At 45.4% G+C, this 27357-nt stretch overlaps 1 protein-coding gene across 1 annotated transcript in view; it reads right to left on the bottom strand.

Annotated features, from left to right (window-relative positions):
* Positions 1-27357, bottom strand: part of MELTF (melanotransferrin) — a 207246-nt gene that overhangs the window by 42402 nt on the left and 137487 nt on the right. The window contains exons 2-3 of the mRNA XM_069727220.1: positions 12733-12887; positions 751-850 (exon numbers count right to left, since the gene is read on the bottom strand). Coding sequence (XP_069583321.1) covers positions 751-850; positions 12733-12887 — 255 coding nt within the window. The remainder of the gene's footprint in view (positions 1-750; positions 851-12732; positions 12888-27357) is intronic.

Here is a 27357-nt window from a genome sequence, read left to right as displayed (position 1 = left end):
CATTCAAAGAAAAGAACACGGTCCCTACAGTCAAACATGGCAGAGGATCCCTGATGTTTTGGGGTTGCTTTGCTGTCTCTGGCACTGGGCTGCTTGACCGTGTGCATGGCATTATGAAGTCTGAAGACTACCAACAAATTTTGCAGCATAATGTAGGGCCCAGTGTGAGAAAGCTGGGTCTCCCTTAGAGGTCATGGGTCTTCCAGCAGGACAATGACCCAAAACACACTTAAAAAAGCACTAGAAAATAGTTTGAGAGAAAGCACTGGAGACTTCTAAGGTGGCCAGCAATGAGTCCTGACTGAATCCCATAGAACACCTGTGGAGAGATCTAAAAATGGCAGTTTGGAGAAGGCACCCTTCAAATATCAGGGACCTGGAGCAGTTTGCCAAAGAAGAATAGTCTAAAATTCCAGCAGAGCATTGTAAGAAACTCATTGATGGTTACCGGAAGCGGTTGGTCGCAGTTATTTTGGCTAAAGGTTGTGCAACCAAGTATTAGGCTGAGGGTGCCAATACTTTTGTCTGGCCCATTTTTGGAGTTTTGTGTGAAATGATCAATTTTTTGCTTTTTGCTTCATTCTCTTTTGTGTTTTTTCTTTTAAGACAAATTAAATGAAGATAATAATACCAAAGAATTTGTGTTTGCAATCATTTTCAGGAAGAAAATGAATATTATCTGACAGAATTGCAGGGGTGTCAATACTTTTGGCCATGACTGTATATGTATTAATATGTTGTGACACTAACCTTGGTCATATACTTCTCCAACCACTGGCTTTAGGTCATACCACCTTCCAGCTTTATATGTGAGAATACCACTGAGAGTTACAGCATCTGCCTTATTATCCTGTATGAAGATATAAAATAAGGGTGAGACACACCTTATGTGGGGTGCAGGAATATTCAGTTTTCAACTTTTGCTTTTACAATCTGTTCGGTCAATGTGACACTAAAGGACCCCATACACATTGGACTATTGTCGGCCCACACTGACGATATTGACAAGATTAGGAAAGTTTAATGTGTATTGGGGAGTTAAGGATCTGGCACGTCCAATTTTGGACTGCGGCTCCTTAGGTTCTTCTGACGGCGACTCTCACAGGAGCGCTAGATAAGTGATCCTGTGTATGTGAGAGACAACCAAAACAGTTGAATACCAAACAATTTGCCAAATCATTATTCAGTCAGCAGCTATCTAATGTGTATGATGGGCTTAAAGGGAGTCTGTCACCTGGGTTTTGCTATGTAATCTGAGAGCGGCATAATGAGGAGTAGCGAACCTGATTCCAGTGATGTGTCACTTGCTGGTCAGCATGCTGTCACTTTGAAACAATTACTGTTTTCTTTGCATATCTAGCAGTGCTCAGAATCCTGAGCCATGTGTAACCCCACCCACATCATTGATTGGCAGCTATTTTTGTACAGTGCATATTGACAGAAAGATGCTAATCAGTGATAGGGGCTGGGTTACACAAAGCAGTTCACTAGGATGCACAAGACACGTAGCCCTGTAGTAATAATCTCCTGCTAGTATAACACTGATTTTATTGAAACAGTAACACACAGCCCAGTAAGTGACACATTGCTGGAATCAGAGTCTCAGCCCCTGTATCACGGCTGAACAACATGCGTCCCATGAAGGGTTTGTTGCAGCCACCGGATCTGTCCAGGAGATACCAGCACCCTTCTTTCCTTCTTCCCATATTCAAATGTATTTGCATCTTTCACACTTGAATACATTTGAACACTTGAAAGCCAGGACTGGAGCAGAGGAACATTCATCAGCCCCAGGCCACGACGTGCAGCATTGTGATGACATCAGCTCCACACTGACAGTGTAGGTGTCAGGCATCGGTAAGCCCTCCATGGAGAAGCTGAAGATTAAATGTCCTGTTATTTCAGATAAGTGTGTCAGGGGGATTGGAGGGTTGTGTTACAACTAGGGCGCATACTATGGCAATGGGGGACATTATGAGGTAATTTGGTGCATTATGGGATCAGGGCCGCCATAAGGGCAGTACTGCCCTTAGTGTTGTATGGGGCCCATTGAGCAGATGCAAAAAGGGGCTGTTAAGCGCCGGGATTTTCCCACTGCACGGGGTAGATCCCAAGCCTTGTCTGCCTCTGCGGTCTCCCATTCTGCTTCGGCCGCAGTGGGAGCTGATCAGCAAAGACGTCGGTCTCAGCGTCTTGCCCAGACTCATGCTGTTCGCTTTGTTACTGCTGGCTCCCCAGCCAAAGCTATAGTAACTAGCAATAGGCAGCGGCGAACAGGCGTTCCTGAGGCTAAGTCCAGAAATCACCCGACTGAGCATGCTCTTGATGTAGCGACCTCTCATTGGTGGTTGGTCATCAGCTGCCCGGGTGACATGGCAGTTCTGTATTGGTTCACGAGCAAGGTTCTGTCAGACTGGACTTGAGCAGGAACGTATAAAAGGTTTCCTGGTGTGCACGTCAGCGTGCTAAGATCATTTATATCATATGTGTGTGGAACATAATGGTAGTGTGGACTTGTCTGTGTGTGCTCAGGACAGGGGTATAGCCTTTGGAATTCTGGCACCTCCGGAGAGGAGTTTGGGTGAATTCAGGGCAGGCATATAGCCTTTAGAATTCCGGCACCACTGGAGAGGAGTTTGTGTGCGTGCACATGCTGTAATTGTGTTCAGTACTTGTTCCCTTGCCCCTGTGAGGGTTGCGTTCTCCTGGTTAACAGGGATCATGTTTAGCGCCATGCCTGCTCTGTTACTGCGTGCGAGTGACACAGCTCTACTGCAGAGTATCTTTTCCATTACTGTGTGCGAGTTACACAGCTCTATTGCAGAGCATCTAGTCTGTTGCTGAGTGCGAGTGACACAGCCTTTTGATCTACATTCTGAATGACGTTTAACTCAGTGCGAGCCAGCTATCGCTCGCTGTGTGTTCCACCATTGTTCACATTAGCTGCAGTTTTCCATCTCTGCACGGTGGACCCAGGGTTGCGATCGCACTTCATCATAATTTGCATTTAGTGCGATCAGTCAACAGGGGGTCTGGGTCCAGGCCCTCCCCCCTCTTTTGCTTCTGCTCACTGTGCCCCAAGGTGTGATAACATGCTGTGCGCCATCTCACCACCATGGGCAGTGCACATCTCTATGCAGGGAGATTTCCTGGTTTTGCACAACTGTCAAAACAGAACGGCTGCGCAGCTCCAGGGCTCCCTTCACCTCTTCTGTGACTCTCTAGTGATGGCACTTAGGCCGGCATCTACGCACGCCACTTGCCAGGATAGCAGAAGTGGAGCTGTGCTTGCAGAGGATCGTCTCAGAGGTAAATATGAAAAACTTTTTTTAATAAAAGGAATAACAATAAATAATATTAAAATAAAATGAATATTAATAAATCATAATAATTAAATGGGTGTGGGGATGGAGCGCAAATGATGTTGAATTGAGACTGGGGATGGGGAACTGTAAATGATTATGAATTGAGACTCATGGTTGGGGCACAGCAAATAATGATGAATTGAGACTGGTGGGTGGGGGAGAGCAAATGATTAAGAATTGAGACTGGAGGATGGGGGAAAGCAAATGAATTGAGACTGGGGGATGGGATACAGCAAATAATGATGAATTGAGACTGGGCGATGGGTAACATTAAATGATTATTCATTTAGACTGGGGTTGGGGGGAAAGTAAATGATGAATTGAGAATTATAAATTTACACTATGGGATGGAAAAAAAATGATTATGAACTGAAACTTGGGGATGGGGTACTGTCTTAGGACAGGGAAAGAGAGGACCTTTTGTGGAGCCTTAGGCAGCAAGGGACTTGCCTTTCAGTGCAAGAAGGAAGGCTTACAACCTCACCTGAAATGGGGATCCATAATCGCTTCCAGGCTGACCGAAGCTTACCAACACTGGTTGTTACTGGTACCCTGGATTATGGCCGTGAATCACCAGTAAACAGATAAAGTTACATTAACACAATAACCTTGTGTCCTCTGATTATTTCTGGCACCACACTATCCCTGCCAAATACACCCTGGGGACCCAGCTTCATCTGTGGGAAGCCATACCATCCTTGCTGCAGTGCAATCACTCCCCAGAGGACCCCTTAAAAGAGTGTCGGTTACCTCTGACTGAATACCACAGGTGGTGACACGAACAAACTTTATTTCAAATAACCCCTTTAAAGACCTTCCTTTTAATTTGGACAACCAGGGCCACAGACCGGGTCGCTGCCACCGTGACCACCCCTTTATTGAAGACCGGACTCGGTACCCAGCACCCCTAGGCCATGGCAGGCGCTCCAGGTGCAGCAAATAATGGTGAATTGAGAGTGGGATTGGGGGCAGCAAATGATTATGAATTGAGACTGAGGGATGGGCAACAGCATATAACGATTAATTGAGACTGGGGGCGGAGTACAGCAAATGAATGATTATGAATTGAGACTGGGGGGATGGGGTACAGCACAGTAGCTCAGTGGGTAGCACTGAGCTGGGGTCCTGGGTTCAAATCCCACCAAGGACATCTGCTATGAGTTTGTATGTTCTCCCCGTGTTTGTGTGGATTCCAAAGACATAGGGAATTTAGATTGTGAGCCCCATTGGAGACAGTGATGATAATGTATGTAAAGTGGTGCGGAATAAGATAGCGCTATATAAGTGAATCACCCCCGTAGGGCAGTGGGGTACTCGGTACCGGGTCCTTCGGTTCTCAAGGGGGATGTCACGGTGGCTGACCCGGTCCGTGGCCCTCGGGAGGTCCGTTAATCAAAGGGAAAGTTCTTTAAAGGGGAAAGGTTCGTGACGCCACCTGTGGTATTCGGTCAGGGTGACCGACGCTGCTTTGGGGTCCACTGGGGTGATGTTATGGCAGCTGGATGGTATACCTTCCCACAGGTGAAGTGTATCCCCAGGGCTTCCCAGTGTGTAGACGGTGGATGGTGTGAGGCGCAGTGAAGAATGAGGACACAAGCTTGCAGTCTCTTTACCTTTACTGAAGGCTTCAACGTCCATAGTCCAGAGCACCAGATCACAGGGTAGGCAGAGTCCAGCCGGTCTGAAGGCAAATCCAGAGTCCCCTTATCCAAGTGGAAATCAGTAGCCTTCCTCTAGTGCCTGGATGTTGTAGTACCTTACTGCTGAGCTTCTCATAAGGTCCTCACAACTGTTGTTGGTGTTATGTCTTTCTCTCTGTCCCCCAGATGGATAGGAACAACCCGTATGACTGATGGCCTGAGGCTTTTTACAAGGACTCTAGCACGCCCAGCCCCCACAAGTTGCCACCGTGCCTCCCGGGTATGGGTGCGGATCAGAAATGTGCAATTAACTGTCCTTGCCAATATCTGGAGCAAGGCATGGAGACGATTGCTCCCTCGGTGTTCCGGCTACCGGATCCTGCGCCTCAGAAGGAGGAAGCCTTTTGCAGGGCAGAACTCCTTCTGGTTTCCTCTCCTTTTGCTATGACTTAGTTTCTCACCCTATACAATACAATTCTCTTTCGTGTCCTTCCTTAGGATGTTGCTGCACGCCGGGCCGACGCAGCTCCATGGCCTTCTGTCTAGGCCTCTGACAGGATCCCACCCCTGTCAGGGACCCTCTCTCTCAGCAGCTATTAGGTGTTCTTCCTCTCTCTCTGTCTGCATGACAGGTGCTGCCTGGGTGAAGCTCAGTCAGCTTCTGCCTAACTTCCTATCCAGACTACCAGTTTTACCTAATTGTGAAGAGTGCCCTAATAAATAGGAGCATATTTCCCCCTGGTGGGCTGGAGTGTGAAGTGTGTTGTGTGGATTGTGATACCTGGTAAAGTGATCTCCTTTATTGCCTTCAGACATAATATCACTCCCCCCTAGTGGAAGAATGACATTACTGCAACGACCAGGACCCTGGGGCGCTGCACTAGCAAAATATAATAAATAAATAAATAATACAGCAAATGATTATGAATTGAGACTGGGGTACGGGGTACCGCAAATGATTATGAATTGAGGCTTGGGGATGGGGTACACCCCACATACTTTCACACCCTTGCAGAAATCTTAAACACCTTGGCCTACATTCATTCTCTGAATCCCTCCTCCCTCTCACAGACATAAGTTCCATACACAATGCGGATGACGCTGCCGCTCTTTATAACACCACAATAGCTGTAGCTTTGGAATCTGCTGCCCCACTGACACATAACAAAGCTCGCAAAATCAACTGGCACACCAGCCTGACCAAAGAACTGAGGCGAGCTTCCAGGGCTGCTGAGCGCAGGTGGAAAAGATCCCACTCCAACGAGCACTTCATCACATTCAAACAGCCCCTCACTACTTTCAAGACCACACTCGCCACAGCTAAACAAACCTACTTCTCATCTCTCATATCCTCTCTGTCTCACAACCCTAAACAGTTATTCAACACCTTCAATTCTCTCCTCTGTCCCCCAGCACCTCCTCCCTCCCCACTTATCTCCGCTGAAGACTTTGCCTCATTTTTCAAGCAAAAGATTGATAGCATCAGAGACAGTTTGGGTCAACAACCCCCAGAGCCCTTCCTCCTGACTTCCCAGCCCTCCAACTCCAAAACCAACTTCTCCACCATTACAGAAGATCAACTCTCCAATCTACTCTCAAGATCGCATCTCACCACCTGTGCACTTGACCCGCTCTCATCCCACCTCATCCCAAACCTCACCACAGTCTTCATCCCAACCCTAACCCATCTTTTCAACCTATCACTAACAACTGGTGTTTTCCCCTCAAGCTTTAAACATGCCTCCATCACACCTATCCTCAAAAAGCTCTCTCCTGACCCATCCTCTGTATCTAGCTATCGCCCTATATCACTTCTCCCTTATGCCTCCAAACTACTGGAACAACACGTTTCCCTTGAACTGTCCTCCCATCTCTCTTCTTGCTCCCTCTTTGACCGCTTACAATCTGGCTTCCGGTCACACCATTCCACTGAAACTGCCCTAACTAAGGTCACCAATGACCTCTTAACCGCCAAGAGCAAGCCACACTACTCTGTCCTCCTCCTCCTCGACCTGTCGGCTGCCTTTGACACAGTGGACCATTCCCTATTATTACAGACCCTCTCATCCCTTGGCATCACAGACTTGGCCCTATCCTGGATCTCATCATACCTAACATTCCGGACATTCAGTGTTTCCTACTCACACACCACCTCCTCACCTCATTCGGCCTTACTAACTATGTTTCGGCCTTACTAACTATGTTTCGGCCTTACTAACTATGTTACTATCAATATTGTATCATACAATTAGGTTCTGTAGAAGGACGTAGATCTGGGGATTTATTATGATGGAATATAGGCTGAACTGGATGGACAAATGTCTTTTTTCGGCCTTACTAACTATGTTACTATGTTACTATGTTACCTCGCCCCCTATCTGTCAGAGTCCCACAAAGTTCAGGCCTTGGGCCCTTGCTCTTCTCCATTTACACCTTTGGCCTGGGACGGCTCATAGAATCTCATGGCTTTCAGTATCACCTCTATGCTGATGATACACAGATCTACATCTCTGGACCAGATATCACCTCCCTACTAACCAGAATCCCTCAATGTCTGTCCACTATTTCATCCTTCTTCTCCGCTAGATTTCTGAAACTTAACATGGACAAAACAGAATTCATCATCTTTCCCCCATCCCACACTACCCCCCCCCCCAACGAACCTATCCATTACAGTAAATGGCTGCCCACTCTCCCCTTTCCCACAAGCTCACTGCCTCCAGGTAATCCTTGACGCTGATCTCTCCTTCAAACCACATATCCAAGCCCTTTCCACTTCCTGCCGACTTCAACTCAAAAATATTTCACGAATCCGTTCATTCCTCGACCAAGAATCTGCAAAAACCCTAGTCCATGCCCTCATCATCTCCCGCCTTGACTACTGCAACCTCCTGCTCTGTGGCCTCCCCTCTAACACTCTCGCACCCCTCCAATCTATTCTAAACTCTGCTGCCTGACTAATCCACCTGTCCCCCCGCTATTCCCGGCTTCTCCCCTCTGTCAATCCCTTCACTGGCTCCCCATTGCCCAGAGACTCCACTACAAAACCCTAACCATGACATACAAAGCCATCCACAACCTGTCACCTCCATACATCTGTGACCTCGTCTCCCGGTACTTACCTACACGCAACCTCCGATCCTCACAAGATCTCCTTCTCTACTCCCTTCTTATCTCCTCTTCCGACAATCGTATACAAGATTTCTCTCGCGTATCACCCCTACTCTGGAACCCTCTACCACAACACATCAGACTCTTGCCTACCATTGAAACCTTCAAAAAGAACCTGAAGACCCACCTCTTCCGACAAGCCTACAACCTGCAGTAACCACCGATCGACCAAACCGCTGCATGACCAGCTCTATCCTCACCTACTGTATTCTCACCCATCCCTTGTAGATTGTGAGCCTTCGCGGGCAGGGTCCTCACTCATCCTGTACCAGTTATGACTTGTGTTGTTTAAGATTATTGTACTTGTTTTTATTATGTATACCCCTCCTCACATGTAAAGCGCCATGGAATAAATGGCGCTATAACAATAAATAATAATAATAATAAAAAATGATGAATTGAGAATGGGGGATGGGGTACAGCAAATGACTATGAATTGAGACTCGAGGGGGTGGGGAACAGCAATTGATTATGAATTGAGACTGGGAGTGGGTACAGCAAATTATGATTTGAAACTAGTGGGTGGGGGACAGCAAATGATTATGAATTGAAACTGAGCTTGGGCACAGCAAACGATTGTGAATTGATACTGGGGGTGGGGTATAACAAATGAATATGTGGTCTGGTCATACAACAAATGATTATGAATTGAGATTGGTGTGGGGGACAGTAAATTATTATGAACTGAAACTTTGTGGTGAGGAACAATAAATAGTAATAACTTGAGGGTGGCGGAGAGCAAATGATGATGAATTGAGAGTAGTTCTGTTACTCTGCAGGGCGGCACTATGTCGCTTTTTTCCATCTGACACTGTAAAAGTTGGGGAAAAAGTGAGGAATGTGCTCTGGAAGCAGTGTTCTAGATAATTGTGTGTTATTTTGTACAGAGACAAATCCTGGCAGCAAGAAGTGATGGCGGTCTGCGCTGCATGAAGAAAAGTGAAGATGAAGGACTTCAACTAGAGATGTTACTAGTGAGTCAGTGTGTTACCTGTACACTTACGCTATAAAATATATACAGGGCCCTGTGTATAATGTCACTGGTGATCCCTGTATTACCTGTACACTTACTATGTGTAGAGTGCTCCTGTGTATAATGTCACTGGTGATCACTGTATTACCTGTACCATGACACTATATCTAGATCTCCTGTGTACAATGTCACTGGTGATCACTGTATTACCTGTACAATGACTCTATATACAGATCCCCTGTGTTCAATGTCACCGGTGATCACTGTATTACCTGTACACTGTCACTACAGTATATATAGAGCTCCTGTCTGCAATGCCATTGGTGAGTCAGTGTGTTACTTGCACACTGACACTATACACTGTATACTACATACAGAGATCCTGTGCATAATGTCACTTGTGAGCCACTGTATTACCTTTACACTGACAGTATACACTGTATACTTTGCACAGAGATCCTGTGAATAATGGCACTTATGGCAATATTAGTATTGTGGTTTTTTTTAATTTATGATCAGTATTGTAGTATTCAGTCACTATGTGGCAGTAATATGTGGTCTGGTCAATCTGTGCCAGTATTTGTTCCCTGGATGTGGTATTGTTCAGTCTCTATGTGGTGGTAATATGTGATCTAATCATGGTGTGGTGGTATTTGCTCCATGTATGTGGTATTATTTGTTCTCTATGTGGTGGTAATGCGTGGTCCGGCCATGGTGTGATGGTATTTTTTTCTTGCATGTTGTATAATTCAGCCTATATGAGGAGGTGGTATGTGGTCTGGTCACGGTGTGTCGGTATTTGTTCCTTGTATGTGGAATTATTCCTTCTCTATGTGGTGGTAATATGTGATCTGGTCATGGTGTGGTGGTATTTGTTCGTTGTATGTGGTATTATTCAGTCTCTATGTGTAGAGTAGAGTAGGGCCCTACCAAAACAATTGTGGCATGCTTAAGAAATATTTTGACCAAAACAAAAGCTGATGGTCATGTATGTGATATGGTGTATGATGGGAACTGTTAATGTTTGATTGCTGAGGACATGGTGCAGAAATGTAGTTTTTCCAAGAGTGAGCGGTGGGACTGTAAAAGGTTCGGGGTGTGGAGGCGGAGCTGAGATGGATCCTGAAAATATTGCCAGTATGGGGCCCTGAAATTTCTGGTGGCAGCCCTGTATGGGGCAATGGGTGTGGAGGGGATTGTGTAAGGGGGCATAGTGTAGGGAGAGCTAGTGAAGTGGTGGGACTTCACTGCAGTTTGTGAGAGACATCATGGAAAGAGGCTGTGTGGGTGGATATTATGGAGAGGGACAGTATCTGGGGGCACATTATGGAGAGGGGCTGTGTGGGGGATATTATAGAGCGTGGTGCAGTGTGGGGGATTTTATGAAGAGGGTGCACAGTGGGGAATATTATAGCGAGAGGATATTAAGGAGAGGGGAAGAGTTGGGGTTATATTGTGTAGGAAGCCCAGTGAGGGCCAATTTATTCAGGGGCACAGCATGGGAGATATTTTTATCTATGGGGCAGTATAATGATACATCATAAGATGGGGGATCTTATGAAAAGGGTGCAGAGTGGGGGATATTATAGCGAGAGGATATTAAGGAGAGGGGAAGAGTTGGGGTTATATTGTGTAGGAAGCCCAGTGAGGGCCAATTTATTCAGGGGCACAGCATGGGAGATATTTTTATCTATGGGGCAGTATAATGATACATCATAAGATGGGGGATCTTATGAAAAGGGTGCAGAGTGGGGGATATTATAGCGAGAGGATATTAAGGAGAGGGGAAGAGTTGGGGTTATATTGTGTAGGAAGCCCAGTGAGGGCCAATTTATTCAGGGGCACAGCATGGGAGATATTTTTATCTATGGGGCAGTATAATGATACATCATAAGATGGGGGATCTTATGAAAAGGGTGCAGAGTGGGGGATATTATAGCGAGAGGATATTAAGGAGAGGGGAAGAGTTGGGGTTATATTGTTTAGGAAGCCCAGTGAGGGCCAATTTATTCAGGGGCACAGCATGGGAGATATTTTTATCTATGGGGCAGTATAATGATACTTTTATTTTTAAGGTCACCGTGTTGAGATGTGCTGCTTAAGATGGAGAAGAGCAAAGTCTGGAGAAAAGAGCTGTGGGCATGAAGTCTCATCATGGTGTCTGTACTGCAGTTCAGAAAAAATGTCACCTATAAGGTTCCTGGATGTAATTGTTTATTTGTGATACTGCCTGTGTTTCATCAGTACTGTGGTTCCTGTATTGTCCTCAGTCTGATGATGACTGGGAACAACAACTTCAAATATCTACTTACCATTGTTAAGGACATACTGTGAATTTTAAATTTTTGCAATACAAATATTTAGGGGGCTGACCTGCGAATGCAATTGATGACTGTACTAAGCTTGGTGCTGCATACATGTACTCATGGGGGTTCTTTCTCTGCATTCATTTATGGATGGTATATCTGGTGCTGCACCCATGGTGCTTCTGGTGCTGCATTTATATGCTGACAGCATTTCCGGCACTGCATTCATGTACTGATAGTGGTTCTGGTTCTGTTTTCATCTACTGACAGTGATTTTGATGCTGCATTCATGTATTGATGGTGGTTCAGGTGCTGCATTCATGTACTGATGGTGGTTCTGCCTTCGTATTCATGTGCTGGTGGTGGTTCTGATCTTGTACACATGTAGCATGCTTCTTGGCTACATTAAAACTTGAAAATTCTCAAAATGTAGACATTTGAGATTATGAGGACAATTTGGCGAGTTTCTTCTCCAAAAACTCTGTAATTTTGCGTGTTCATAGTGATTTTTTTGGGAGCAGAAACTCTCCAAATTCTCCTTATATACTCAAAAGTTGGTTCTGGTGTTGTATTAATGTACTGATGGTGGTACTGGTGATATAGTCATATAGCTACCAATTGAAAATTTTTTGCAGCCCTTGGGATTGGTTCACCATAGCAATGTGGCCCTTGGACCAAAAAATGTTGTGCACTCCTGCCCTACATCATGTTGCTCTCAAATTACAGAGCAAAGAATGCTGGCAGATTACCTTTAAGAGAGAACGTTAAGGCTATGTGCCCACATTGCGGATTCGTGTGTGGATTTTTCCGCACCGTTTTTGAAAAATCCTCAAGTAAAACGCACTGTGGATTTCACCTGCGTTTTTACACCTGTGGATTCCTATTGAAGAGCAGGTGTAAAATGCTGCGGAATCCGCGCAAAGAATTGACATGCCGCAGAAAATACAACGCAGTGTTTCCGCATGGTATTTTCCGCACCATGGGCACTGCGGATCTGGTTTTCCATAGGTTTACATGGTACTGTAAACTAGATGGAAAACTGCTGCGAATCCGCAGCATCAAATATGCTGCGGATCCGCAGGCAAATCCGTAACGTGTGCACATACCCTAAATGTACTATGAGTATAGCAAGCCATCAACAGGACAGGTTTTCATTCTCTGGAAGTGAACAATTAAACTTACAATGTGATGACTGTAAGTAGATATGTTGAAACTCTGGCCACTTTCAGGTAATGTGAAAGTAATGTCAAGGTGTTTTCATGAAGATTTCCACACACCTGCACATTTTTTACACAGTTTAACTGTGACGTGCCGCTGACACAGGATAAAGAAGGCACAATCTTTGCTTCAGAGAAGGATGCTCTCATGTCACTGCATTTTTTGTACTCCGCTTCAGAGACTGTACACCATCGGATATCACTCAGGCAAAAAACTGCAAAAAAAACATTGTGTCAGATTTACATGACAAAACCTAATATTTGTATTATTTTTTTAAATAAATTTGCCTTAATATTAGAACATCGTCAAGTCATTAATCCCGTCCATCGGTGCCCTTGTCATAGCGAGGATCCAATTACAGCTTACAGTTGTAATCACAGCCGGGGATCGGCTAATGATCCCCTTGCCTGTCATTACGCTCCTCATATGAACGCATAGCAGATCGTGATTTCTACTATGAAGTGAAATTCAGTGAAATTTTTTTTTAAAAATATGAAAAAAATTAAAAAGTAAGTTCAAATAATCCCCCTTTTATTGCCCCATTAAAAATATAATTATTAAGAAAAATAGACATATTTGGTATCACTGCATTTATAAAAGTTGGATCTATCAAAATATAAAATAAATTAATCTGATAGGTAAACTGCGTCATGAGGAAAAAAAATCAAAATGCCAGGATTACATTTTTTGGCTACCGTAACATTGCAATAAAATGCAATAAGACGTGATCAAAACATTGTATCTACCCTAAAATGGAATCAATGAAAATATCAGATCAGGGCGCAAACAATAAGCCATCACACAGTCCCATATCCCAAAAATGAAACTGCTACAGATCTCAGAATACGGTGAAATTTTTTTTTCTTACAAATTAAAAAAAAAAATGTCACCACTTACAGAAAACAAAAACCTATACATTTGATATCTGCGTACTAACCCAGAGAATCATATTTGTAGGTCAGTTTAGCAATGGAATTAAAATGGTAAATAAAAAAAACAATTGTGGAATTGCAATTTTTTAACAATTTCAGCGTACTTGGAATTTTTCCCACTTTCCACTGCATCATATGATAAAATGAATGGTGCCATTCAAAAGTACAACTTGGCCCTCAAAAAACAAGCCCTCATATGGCTATAGAGATGGAAAAGTAAAAGAAAGTTATTGTTTCCCAGAAATAAGCTGTCACCATGCTTGACTGGCAATAGCCCTCTCATTGAGAAAGCTGGAGCAGTAACTAGGCCAAACAAGCATTCCATATGTACAAGGAGAGCTGGCCAATATGTCTACCGGCCAAACAATCATCTGAACCATTGTTTGGTTGACAGGAATCTATTATGTATGGCGGCCTTCAGAGTCTGTTCACACATCAGCATTAAATTTGACATGTGGGCTGACACTCAGATTTCTACAGTGTATGTGGGTTATAAATAATCTAGAGAGTATATAACTGGTGTAGAAAGTTCAACTTGATGGACCCACTGTCTGTCTTTTTTTACTATTAGGCTACTTTCACACTAGCGTCGTGCGACGCACGTCGCAATGCGACGTTCCGACGCATACTGTGAATGCGCCGCACAACGGGGGCAGCGGATGCAGTTTTTCAACGCATCCGCTGCCCCATTCTGAGCTGCGGGGAGGAGGGGGCTGAGTTCCGGCCGCGCATGCGCTGTCGGAAATGGCGGACACGACGCACCAAAAAACATTACATGCAACGTTTTTTGGTTTCTACGGTGCGATGCAACACGACGCAACCGTCGCACGACGGTTGTGACGTGTCGCAATGCGTCGCTAATAGTAACATAGTAACATAGTTAGTAAGGCCGAAAAAAGACATTTGTCCATCCAGTTCAGCCTATATTCCATCATAATAAATCCCCAGATCTACGTCCTTCTACAGAACCTAATAATTGTATGATACAATATTGTTCTGCTCCAGGAAGACATCCATGCCTCTCTTGAACCCCTCGACTGAGTTCGCCATCACCACCTCCTCAGGCAAGCAATTCCAGATTCTTACTGCCCTAACAGTAAAGAATCCTCTTCTATGTTGGTGGAAAAACCTTCTCTCCTCCAGACGCAAAGAATGCCCTCTTGTGCCGTCACCTTCCTTGGTATAAACAGATCCTCAGCGAGATATTTGTATTGTCCCCTTATATACTTATACATGGTTATTAGATCGCCCCTCAGTCGTCTTTTTTCTAGACTAAATAATCCTAATTTCACTAATCTATCTGGGTATTGTAGTTCTCCCATCCCCTTTATTAATTTTGTTGCCCTCCTTTGTACTCTCTCTAGTTCCATTATATCCTTCCTGAGCACCGGTGCCCAAAACTGGACACAGTACTCCATGTGCGGTCTAACTAGGGATTTGTACAGAGGCAGTATAATGCTCTCATCATGTGTATCCAGACCTCTCTTAATGCACCCCATGATCCTGTTTGCCTTGGCAGCTGCTGCCTGGCACTGGCTGCTCCAGGTAAGTTTATCATTAACTAGGATCCCCAAGTCCTTCTCCCTGTCAGATTTACCCAGTGGTTTCCCGTTCAGTGTGTAATGGTGATATTGATTCCGTCTTCCCATGCGTATAACCTTACATTTATCATTGCTAAACCTCATCTGCCACCTTTCAGCCCAAGTTTCCAACTTATCCAGATCCATCTGTAGCAGAATAATATCTTCTCTTGTATTAACTGCTTTACATAGTTTTGTATCATCTGCAAATATCGATATTTTACTGTGTAAACCTTCTACCAGATCATTAATGAATATGTTGAAGAGAACAGGTCCCAATACTGACCCCTGCGGTACCCCACTGGTCACAGCGACCCAGTTAGAGACTATACCATTTATAACCACCCTCTGCTTTCTATCACTAAGCCAGTTACTAACCCATTTACACACATTTTCCCCCAGACCAAGCATTCTCATTTTATGTACCAACCTCTTCTGCGGCACGGTATCAAACGCTTTGGAAAAATCGAGATATACTACGTCCAATGACTCACCGTGGTCCAGCCTATAGCTTACCTCTTCATAAAAACTGATTAGATTGGTTTGACAGGAGCGATTTCTCATAAACCCATGCTGATATGGAGTTAAACAGTTATTCTCATTGAGAAAATCCAGAATAACATCCTTCAGAAATGTTAGTCTATGGAGAAAAAACACATCCTGCAAGCAATTTTGCAGGATGCGTTTTTTCAACAAAACGACGCATTGCGACGTGCGTTGTACGACGCTAGTGTGAAAGTAGCCTTAGTGATGAGTGAACATGCTCGGATGCTGAGTGATTTCGACGTGCTCAAACAATATGTTTGAGTCCTTGCGCCTAGGGTTGAGCGAAACGGATCGTTCATTTTCAAAAGTCGCCGACTTTTGGCAAAGTCGGGTTTCATGAAACCCGATCCGACCCCTGTGCGGGGTCGGCCATGCGGTACGCGACTTTCGCGCCAAAGTCGCGTTTCAATGACGCGAAAAGCGCCATTTCTCAGCCAATGAAGGTAAACGCAGAGTGTGGGCAGCGTGATGACATAGGTCCTGGTCCCCACCATCTTAGAGAAGGGCATTGCAGTGATTGGCTTGCTGTCTGCGGCGTCACAGGGGCTATAAAGGGGCGTTCCCGCCGACCGCCATGTTACTGCTGCTGATCTGAGCTTAGGGAGAGGTTGCTGCCGCTTCGTCAGAAGCAGGGATAGCGTTAGGCAGGGTCCATTAACCACCAAACCGCTTGTGCTGTAGCGATTTCCACTGCCCAACACCACCTTCGGTGTGCAGGGACAGTGGAAGCTACATTTTTTTTTTTTTTTCCCCTCAGCGCTGTAGCTCATTGGGCTGCCCTAGAAGGCTCCCTGATAGCTGCATTGCTGTGTGTACGCCGCTGTGCAAACCAACTGCTTTTTTCAAAGCACAAATCCTCTTGTTCCTTCCTTTCTGCACAGCTATCTTTTTGGTTTGTACACACTTTTTATTTAATTTGTGCATCAGTCCACTCCTTATTGCTGCCTGCCATACCTGGCTGAGATTACTGCAGGGAGATAGTAATTGAAGGACACTCCCTGTTTTCTTTTATTTTTTTGTGGGAGATTAAGATTGACATTTCTGCTAGAGTGCCATCCCTGTCTGTGTCATCTCTCACTCAGTGGGCCATAGAAAGCCTATTTATTTTTTTGCTTGATTTGGGTTATAAAATCTACCTGAAAAAATCACTACATCAATCAGTGGGAGAAAAATATTGGCCTCAGGGCTTGTGTGGCACTCTTGACTCCTGTGTGTGCCATCTCTCAGTCAGTGGGCCATAGAAAGCCTATTTATTTTTTTGCTTGATTTTGGTTCTAAAATCTACCTGAAAAAATTACTACATCAATCAGTGGGAGAAAAATATTGGCCTCAGGGCTTGTGTGCCACTCCTGACTCCTGTGTGCATCATCACTCACTCAGTGGGCCATAGAAAGCCCTTTTTTTTTTTTTTGCTTTATTTGGGTTCTAAATTCTACCTGAAAAAATCAATAAATCAATCAGTGGGAGATTAATATTGGCCTTTGGGCTTGTGTGCCAGTCCTAAGCGTGCCATCTCTCTCTCTCAGATAGTGGGCCATAGAAAGCCTATTTATTATTTTTTTTATTGGGTTTATAAATTTTCCCTGGAACAAAAAAAAAAAAGTGGGAGATTAATATTGGCCTCTGGGCTTGTGTGCCAGTCCTGAGCGTGCCATCTCTCTCACAAATAGTGGGCCATAGAAAGCCTATTTATTTATTTTTTTTTGGTTTTATAAATTCTCCCTGAAAAAAAAAAGGGAGATTAATATTGGCCTTTGGGCTTGTGTGCCAGTCCTAAGCGTGCCATCTCTCTCTCTCAGATAGTGGGCCATAGAAAGCCTATTTATTATTTTTTTTATTGGGTTTATAAATTTTCCCTGAAAAAAAATAAAAAGTGGGAGATTAATATTGGCCTCTGGGCTTGTGTGCCAGTCCTGAGCGTGCCATCTCTCTCACAAATAGTGGGCCATAGAAAGCCTATTTATGTTTTTGGTTGATTTGGGTTCTAAATTCTACCTGAAAAAATCAATAAATCAATCAGTGGGAGATAAATATTGGCCTCTGGGCTTGTGTGCCACTCCTGACTCCTGTGTGCGTCATCTCTCACTCAGTGGGCCATAGAAAGCCTATTTTTTGTTTTATTTGTTTTCTAAATTTTCCCTGAAAAAATCATTTTATTTTATTTGGTTTCTAAATTCTTCCTGAAAAAATCATTTTATTCTATTATTTTTTTTTCCTAAAGTCTCCCTGAAAAAAAAAAAAAAAAATCTGTGGGAGATTAATATTGCCCTTTCTGCTTGTGTGCCAGTCTTGACTCCTGGGTGTGCCATCTCTCTCTCTCTCTCCAATTGTGGGCCATAGAAAGCCTATTATTTTTTTAGCTTGATTTGGGTTCCAAAATCTACCTGAAAAAATCACTACATCAATCATTGGGAGAACAATATTGGCCTCTGGGCTTGTGTGCCACTCCTGACTCCTGTGTGCGTCATCTTTCACTCCGTGGGCCATAGAAAGCCTTTTTTTGTTTTATTTGTTTTCTAAATTCTCCCTGAAAAAATCATTTTATTTTATTTGGTTTCTAAATTCTTCCTGAAAAAATCATTTTATTCTATTATTTTTTTTTCCTAAAGTCTCCCTGAAAAAAAAAAAAAAAAAACAAATCAGTGGGAGATTAATATTGCCCTTTCTGCTTGTGTGCCAGTCTTGACTCCTGGGTGTGCCATCTCTCTCTCTCTCTCCAATTGTGGGCCATAGAAAGCCTATTATTTTTTTTGCTTGATTTGGGTTCCAAAATCTACCTGAAAAAATCACTACATCAATCAGTGGGAGATAAATATTGGCCTCTGGGCTTGTGTGCCACTCCTGACTCCTGTGTGCGTCATCTCTCACTCAGTGGGCCATAGAAAGCCTTTTTTTGTTTTATTTGTTTTCTAAATTCTCCCTGAAAAAATCATTTTATTTTATTTGGTTTCTAAATTCTTCCTGAAAAAATCATTTTATTCTATTATTTTTTTTTACTAAAGTCTCCCTGAAAAAAAAAAAAAAACAAATCAGTGGGAGATTAATATTGCCCTTTCTGCTTGTGTGCCAGTCTTGACTCCTGGGTGTGCCATCTCTCTCTCTCTCTCCAATTGTGGGCCATAGAAAGCCTATTATTTTTTTAGCTTGATTTGGGTTCCAAAATCTACCTGAAAAAATCACTACATCAATCAGTGGGAGATAAATATTGGCCTCTGGGCTTGTGTGCCACTCTTGACTCCTGTGTGCGTGATCTCTCACTCAGTGGGCCATAGAAAGCCTTTTTTTGTTTTATTTGTTTTCTAAATTCTCCCTGAAAAAATCATTTTATTTTATTTGGTTTCTAAATTCTTCCTGAAAAAATCATTTTATTCTATTATTTTTTTTTCCTAAAGTCTCCCTTAAAAAAAAAAAAAAAACAAATCAGTGGAGATTAATATTTACATTTGTGCTTCAGTGACAGTCCTGAGTGTGTGGCATCTCTCTCATTTGTTGCCACCAACAACAGAGTGTGTAACATTGTGCCTGATTTTCATTGTGGTCTCACTCACCTGTAAAGGGGTAGCTAAATCATACTGAAGTTATAGCTCACCGTGTAAGTTGTGTGACAGCAACAAATACCGTTAGTTTGTTTACGTTTTTAAAACAATGAGGAAGTCTGGTGGAAGAAGTCGTGGCCGGGGGCGTTCATTGTCAGCTGGTAATGAGGGTAGTGGTGGAGCATCAGCTGGTCGTGGGAAAAAAAATATTGCACCTAAGTCTGGAGCTGTGGAGCCAGGTTCGTCGTCTGGCTACACAAGGCCTCGAACGCTCCCTTTTCTGGGAGTAGGAAAACCGCTTTTAAAGCCGGAGCAGCAAGAGCAAGTTTTGGCTTATCTTGCTGACTCAGCCTCTAGCTCTTTTGCCTCCTCTCGTGAAACTGGTAAATGTCAAAGCAGCGCGTCGTTAGTGGATGTTCACGGTCAGGGACAAGTCGCTTCCTTGTCCTCTTCAGCAACGGGTTACTCCATGGAGCTCTTTACACATACCGTCCCTGGCTTAGAAAGTGAAGCAGTTACCAGTCCATGCCCATTACAAGTTGAATCTGACATGGAGTGCACTGATGCACAGCCACAGCCAGACTACTATGCTGGTCCTTTGACTCAGACCACAACATTGCCCTCGCAGGGTAATGATCAAGAATCAGACCCTGATGAGACTATGTTGCCCCATCACGAACGCTATACCACCGACCGACACGGTGACACAGACGAAGTTGCACACAAGCTACAAGAAGAGGTAATAGATGACCCAGTTCTTGACCCCGATTGGCAGCCATTGGGGGAACAGGGTGCAGGCGGCAGCAGTTCTGAAGCGGAGGAAGAGGGGCCGCAGCAGGCATCAACATCGCAACAGGTTCCATCTGCCGGGCCCGTATCTTGTCCAAAACGCGTGGCAAAGCCAAAACCTGTTGGAGGACAGCGTGGCCATCCGGTTAAAGCTCAGTCTGCAATGCCTGAAAAGGTATCCGATGCTAGAAAGAGTGCAGTCTGGCATTTTTTAAAACAACATCCAATTGATCAGCGCAAAGTCATCTGTCAAAAATGTTCAACTACCTTAAGCAGAGGACAGAATCTGAAAAGTCTCAATACAAGTTGCATGCATAGACATTTAACCACCATGCATTTGCAAGCGTTGTCTAACTACCAAACGTCCCTTAAGGTTGTAGCACCCTCGGCCAATGAAGCTAGTCAGCAACGCAACATCCCTTCCGGCAGTGTAGGGCCACCATTTTCCGCACCACCTGCAGTATCTGTGCAGGTTTCTTTGCCAGGCCAAAGCAGTCAGGGTCAGGGAATCACCAGTTTCGTAGTAGGAAACACTGCATCTAGGGCACCGGCGGCAACAATACCATCTCCCACCGTCTCTCAGTCTGCCATGTCCACCGGCACCCCCGCTAGTTCCACGATCTCCAGCTCTCCAGTCCAGCTCACCCTACATGAGACTATGGTTAGAAAAAGGAAGTACTTAGCCTCGCATCCGCGTACACAGGGTTTGAATGCCCACATAGCTAGACTAATCTCGTTAGAGATGATGCCCTACCGGTTAGTTGAAAGCAAAGCTTTCAAAGCCCTGATGGACTACGCTGTACCACGCTACGAGCTACCCAGTCGACACTTTTTTTCCAGAAAAGACATCCCAGCCCTCCACCAGCATGTTAAAGAGCGCATCGTCCATGCACTCAGGCAATCTGTGAGCACAAAGGTGCACCTGACAACAGATGCATGGACCAGTAGGCATGGCCAGGGACGTTACGTGTCCATCACGGCACACTGGGTGAATGTTGTGGATGCAGGGTCCACAGGGGACAGCAAGTTTGGGACAGTTCTGCCTAGCCCACGGTCTAGGAAACAGTTGGCTGTAGCCGTTCGCACCCCCTCCTCCTCCTCTTCGTCCTCCTGCAGAAGCGAGAGCTCGTCCACAGACCGCAGTCGCACAACCACTCCATCCGCAGCTGCCACTGTTGCACACCAGGTCTCCCATTATGGGGCAGCTACTGGCAAACGTCAGCAGGCTGTATTGGCTATGAAGTGTTTGGGCGACAACAGACACACCGCGGAAGTTCTGTCCGAGTTCTTGCAGAAAGAAACGCAGTCGTGGCTGGGCACTGTAGATCTTGAGGCAGGCAAGGTAGTGAGTGATAACGGAAGGAATTTCATGGCTGCCATCTCCCTTTCCCAACTGAAACACATTCCTTGCCTGGCTCACACCTTAAACCTGGTGGTGCAGTGCTTCCTGAAAAGTTATCCGGGGTTATCCGACCTGCTCCTCAAAGTGCGTGGACTTTGCTCACATATCCGCCGTTCGCCCGTACACTCCAGCCGTATGCAGACCTATCAGCGTTCTTTGAACCTTCCCCAGCATTGCCTAATCATAGACGTTGCAACAAGGTGGAACTCAACACTGCACATGCTTCAGAGACTGTGCGAACAGAGGCGGGCTGTTATGTTTTTGTGGGAGGATACACATACACGGGCAGGCAGTAGGATGGCAGACATGGAGTTGTCAGGTGTGCAGTGGTCGAAGATTCAAGACATGTGTCAAGTCCTTCAGTGTTTTGAGGAATGCACACGGCTGGTTAGTGCAGACAACGCGATAATAAGCATGAGCATCCCCCTAATGCGTCTGCTGATGCAAAGTTTGACGCACATAAAGGATCAGGCGTCTGCAGCTGAGGAAGAGGAAAGCCTTGATGACAGTCAGCCATTGTCTGGCCAGGGCAGTGTACAGGACGAGTTAGCGGGCGAAGAGGAGGAGGAGGACGAGGAGGATGATGGGTATGATTATATTTTTAATGAGGAAGCTTTTCCGGGTCCACTGGAAATTGGTGGCGCGGCAAGGCCGGGTTCTGGTTTTTGGAGGGACACAAGTGACGTGGATTTGCCTGAAACTGCCCCTCAACCAAGCACAACCGCAGATTTGAGAACTGGAACTTTGGCCCACATGGCGGATTATGCCTTACGTATCCTCAAAAGGGACACACGCATAACTAAAATGATGAACGATGACGATTACTGGTTGGCCTGCCTCCTTGATCCTCGCTATAAAGGCAAATTGCAAAATATAATGCCACATGAGAACTTGGAACTAATATTAGCAACCAAACAATCAACTCTTGTTGACCGTTTGCTTCTGGCATTCCCTGCACACAGCGCCCGTGATCGTTCTCACACGAGCTGCAGGGGCCAGCAGACCAGAGGAGTTAGAGGGGCAGAAATCAGAAGTGGCGTTGGCCAGAGGGGTTTTCTGACCAGGTTGTGGAGTGATTTTGCTATGACCGCAGACAGGACAGGTACTGCAGCATCAATTCAAAGTGACAGGAGACAACATTTGTCCAGTATGGTTACAAACTATTTTTCATCCCTTATCGATGTTCTCCCTCAACCGTCATTCCCATTTGATTACTGGGCATCAAAATTAGACACCTGGCCAGAATTGGCAGAATATGCATTGCAGGAGCTTGCCCGGCAGCTAGTGTCCTATCAGAAAGAGTATTCAGTGCTGCAGGTTCAATACTAACAGAAAAAAGGACTCGTCTGGCTACCCAAAATGTAGATGATCTAACCTTCATTAAAATGAACCACAACTGGATTTCGAAATCTTTTGCCCCACCTTGCCCGGCTGACACCTAGCTTTCCTATGAAAAGGTCTTGCCTGTGGACTATTCTGAATGTTTTTTCCAATCTCGTAATTTTCTGCACCTGATTGTCCAGCATACGACATGTTTACACCTCACTAAATGGCCAAACTCCCCACACGGGGCCGTGGTATCGACACTTGGCGACAGCACCCGTGAGAGTGCTGTTTGTCTGAAGAGGTGGATGTGCCCGCTTTTGGTCGACGGCATTGCCACTGGGTCCCTCCTAGTACAATAAAGTGTCTCTGGCGGTGGTGGTGCGCAACCAACGTCAGACACACCGTTGTAATATGAGGGGCCCTGGGCCTGTACCGCCGGCCACAAGACAGTTCCCCCCCCAGCTCAAACAGTGCTCTACCACTTGCAAAATTATCTCACAGCTCCACCAATGTTTAGTGTATGCGCTGACATCCTTCAATGCCTGCCACTGACAATACCATTGTATTGACATTTTTGTTATGTTAGGCCTTCGAAGCCTGTCTGCGGTCACTCCTTCCACTATGCCTCCACTGACCACACCACTGCTGCCCGTGTACCCCTGGAACCAATTTAAAATTGCCTACAGCCATGTGTTATTATTTTAGGCCTTCGATGCCTGTCTGCGGTCACTCCTTCCACTAGGCCTCCACTGACCACACCACTGCTGCCCGTGTACCCCTGGAACCAATTTAAAATTGCCTACAGCCAGCCCAATATTTTTATTTTAGGCCTTCGATGCCTGTCTGCGGTCACTCCTTCCACTAGGCCTCCACTGACCACACCACTGCTGCCCGTGTACCCCTGGAATCAATTTAAAATTGCCTACAGCCAGCCCAATTTTTTTATTTTAGGCCTTCGATGCCTGTCTGCGGTCCGTTCTTTCTACTACTACTACACTGACCAGGCCACTGCTGCCCATGTACCCCTGGAACCAATTTAAAATTGCCTACAGCCATGTGTTATTATTTTAGGCCTTCGATGCCTGTCTGCGGTCACTCCTTCCACTAGGCCTCCACTGACCACACCACTGCTGCCCGTGTACCCCTGGAACCAATTTAAAATTGCCTACAGCCAGCCCAATTTTTTTATTTTAGGCCTTTGATGCCTGTCTGCGGTCCGTTCTTTCTACTACTACTACACTGACCAGGCCACTGCTGCCCGTGTACCCCTGGAACCAATTTAAAATTGCCTACAGCCATGTGTTATTATTTTAGGCCTTCGATGCCTGTCTGCGGTCACTCCTTCCACTAGGCCTCCACTGACCACAGCACTGCTGCCCATGTACCCCTGGAACCAATTTAAAATTGCCTACAGCCAGCCCAATTTTTTTATTTTAGGCCTTCGATGCCTGTCTGCGGTCACTCCTTCCACTATGCCTCCACTGACCACACCACTGCTGCCCGTGTACCCCTGGAACCAATTTAAAATTGCCTACAGCCAGCCCAATTTTTTTATTTTAGGCCTTCGATGCCTGTCTGCGGTCACTCCTTCCACTAGGCCTCCACTGACCACATCACTGCTGCCCGTGTACCCCTGGAACCCATTTAAAATTGCCTACAGCCATGTGTTATTATTTTAGGCCTTCGATGCCTGTCTGCGGTCACTCCTTCCACTAGGCCTCCACTGACCACACCACTGCTGCCCGTGTACCCCTGGAACCAATTTAAAATTGCCTACAGCCATGTGTTATTATTTTAGGCCTTCGATGCCTGTCTGCGGTCACTCCTTCCACTAGGCCTCCACTGACCACACCACTGCTGCCCGTGTACTCCTGGAACCTATTTATAATTGCATAGAGCATCCTTTTTTTAATAGTAGGCGTACAAAGTCTGTCTACGGTTCACTATTGAAATTGTCCTCCACTGCCCAGAGCACTGCAGCTTGTGTACCCCTGTAACTTTTTTCTGCTGCAGTGAGCCACATTTTTGGTTTGAGTCCTACTACCTGTGTCTGTCTGCGCCACTCAATTCAGCTGTGTTCCTTTGAAAAAAGCTGAGCGTCAATAGTCTTGTTTTCAGCCTCTAGGAATTTTAAAACTGCATTGGGTGTACAACTTTGGTAGGGCCTACTAACGGTGTCTGCCTCCCCAAGGTGTTCCCCAGGTTTCCTCTCCATTGCTTCAATCTTCATGCTCTCGTTTAGTAGTTGTTGGAAACTACGCTGCATTAGGCCTACAAATTGGGTATGGGGTGTATAGAGATGGTGTGTTCCACTCCAAGGTGTTCCCCAGGTTTCCTCTCCATTGCTTCGATCTTCATGCTCTCGTTTAGTAGTTGTTGGAAACTACGCCGCATTAGGCCTACAAATTGGGTATGGGGTGTAGAGAGATGGTGTGTTCCACTCCAAGGTGTTCTACAGGTTGCCTTTCCTGAACTTCTATCTTCAGGCTCTCATTAAATTGTAGTTAAATGGAACAACTGCATTTGGTGTACTAGTTGGTTTGGGGCCTACTATCGGTGTCTGCCACTCCTTGCTGTTCTCCTGGTTTCCTGTCCTGAAATTCCATTTTCAGGCTCTTGTTAAGTAGTTGTTAATGTTAGACTGCATTTGGCCTACTAGTTGGGTTTGGTGCCTACTATCGGTGTCTGCCACTCCTTGCTGTTCTCCTCAACTGAACAAAGCTGGGCCGCCTGTTTACTACGGTTGCCAATTTTGAACTGCATGTCGACTACTTACTGATTTGGGCCTACTCTCTGTGTCAGCCTCTCATTCCAGTTGTCCTCCACTGCAATGCCCCCTGGTTAGTCCTGTGTTACCAATTTTGAACTGCATTTAGCCCACTTTATTCTTTGGGCCTATATCTGTGTTTCCTCCTCATCCTGCCCATTGCCCAGCCAGTGATAGATGAGTCTGCTGGTACATTGACCCATAACGCAAAATTCCCCGTGCACGCTACACAGCAAGATTGTGACCCTGCTGAAAGTCAGGTTCCTCTTCCCGCATACCATACCACCTTACACGGGGACAAAGAGGAAGGTGCAGATGAAAGTGCAGGTTCCTTCATCAGGTGGGGGGAGGAATACAAGTTGGTGACGTCACTGGCACAGGGCCTCTCATAGTACGCAAAAGTGTTGCTGCCGGTGGGAGGCGCCCCCGCCGTGCAAACACACCGCTGTACTTTGAGGGGCCCTCTGCCAGTGCCAATGCCAACGAGTGGGCCCCCCCTGCTTGCTCAGGATCACAGCACTTGCAAAGTTTAAATACTTACCTCTCCCTGCTCCACTGCCGTGACGTGGTCCAGATTTACTGGGCCCACTAATTACTTGAACCAGCCCTACCCCCCACAACTTTAGCCAAATGACCCCCAATTTCAAATGCCTTCCAATTATTATAAGGTAAATTACGATTGACAAGCTTCTTTAACAAGAATGGATGTTTTTGCCATTAAAATGGGCAGTGTAGGTGTTTTCCTGGCCTCCACTCACTGCCGACTATGCTCCCCCATTGACTTGCATTGGGTTTCGTGTTTCGGGCGATACCCGACTTATTGCGATAATCGGCCGATTCCACTCGACTCGACTTCTAAGATAGTCGGGTTTCGCGAAACACGGCTCGACTCTAAAAAGGTCAAGGTCGCTCAACCCTAGTGACAGTGTGCATATTTGATCTTCATCACTCAGCTATCTGCAGTGAAATAGAATAGCTGCAGACTTTTCTTCTCAGCCTGTGAAACCCTTTAAAATTCTTCCCTCTGCAAGATATCTATAATTCACAGTAAGAATCTTTTACAGGAAAATACAAGGAAGCCTATTTTTTATAATAAATTGCAGCATGACGTTGAATATGTTAATAGAATGAAATGGACTATACAGTTTGCTGTGTAATTTCTCCTGAGTACACAGATACTCCATATGTGGTGGACTGTTATGACCTGGTGGTTAGGAGCACCCGGAATGACCTGATAATTAAACCTCATACAGGACGAACTCTGGGATGTGGGAGCTCTGCTGACCGCAAGCCCTAATCCTATCACACACACTAAAAATAGCCGTGGAGCGCTCCTGACCAGACCTAGGTGCCTCGTCACAGCCTAAGAACTATCTAGCCCTAGAGATGGAAAATAAAGCCTACCTTGCCTCAAAGAAATTCCCCAAAGGTAAAGGAAGCCCCCCACATATATTGACTGTGAGTAAGATGAAAGTCACAAACGCAGAGATGAAACAGGTTTCAGCAAAGGGAGGCCAGACTTACTAAATAGACAGAGGATAGGAAAGGTAACTTTGCGATCAGCACAAAAACCTACAAAAGACCACGCAGAGTGTGCAAAAAAGACCTCCGCACCGACTCACGGTGCGGAGGGGCCACTCTGCATCCCAGAGCTTCCAGCTAGCAAGACAAAATCATGAAAACCAGCTGGACAAGAAAACAGAGAACAAAATAAGACTATAAGGAACTTGGCTTCTGCAGGAGAAGGCAGGTCACCAGAGATATCCAGGAGCGAACTGAACGAATGCAAAAACATTGACAGCTGGC

Source organism: Ranitomeya imitator, chromosome 5, assembly GCF_032444005.1.
Source record: "Ranitomeya imitator isolate aRanImi1 chromosome 5, aRanImi1.pri, whole genome shotgun sequence".
Taxonomy (NCBI): domain Eukaryota; kingdom Metazoa; phylum Chordata; class Amphibia; order Anura; family Dendrobatidae; genus Ranitomeya; species Ranitomeya imitator.
This window is presented reverse-complemented; position numbering and strand designations above follow the sequence as displayed.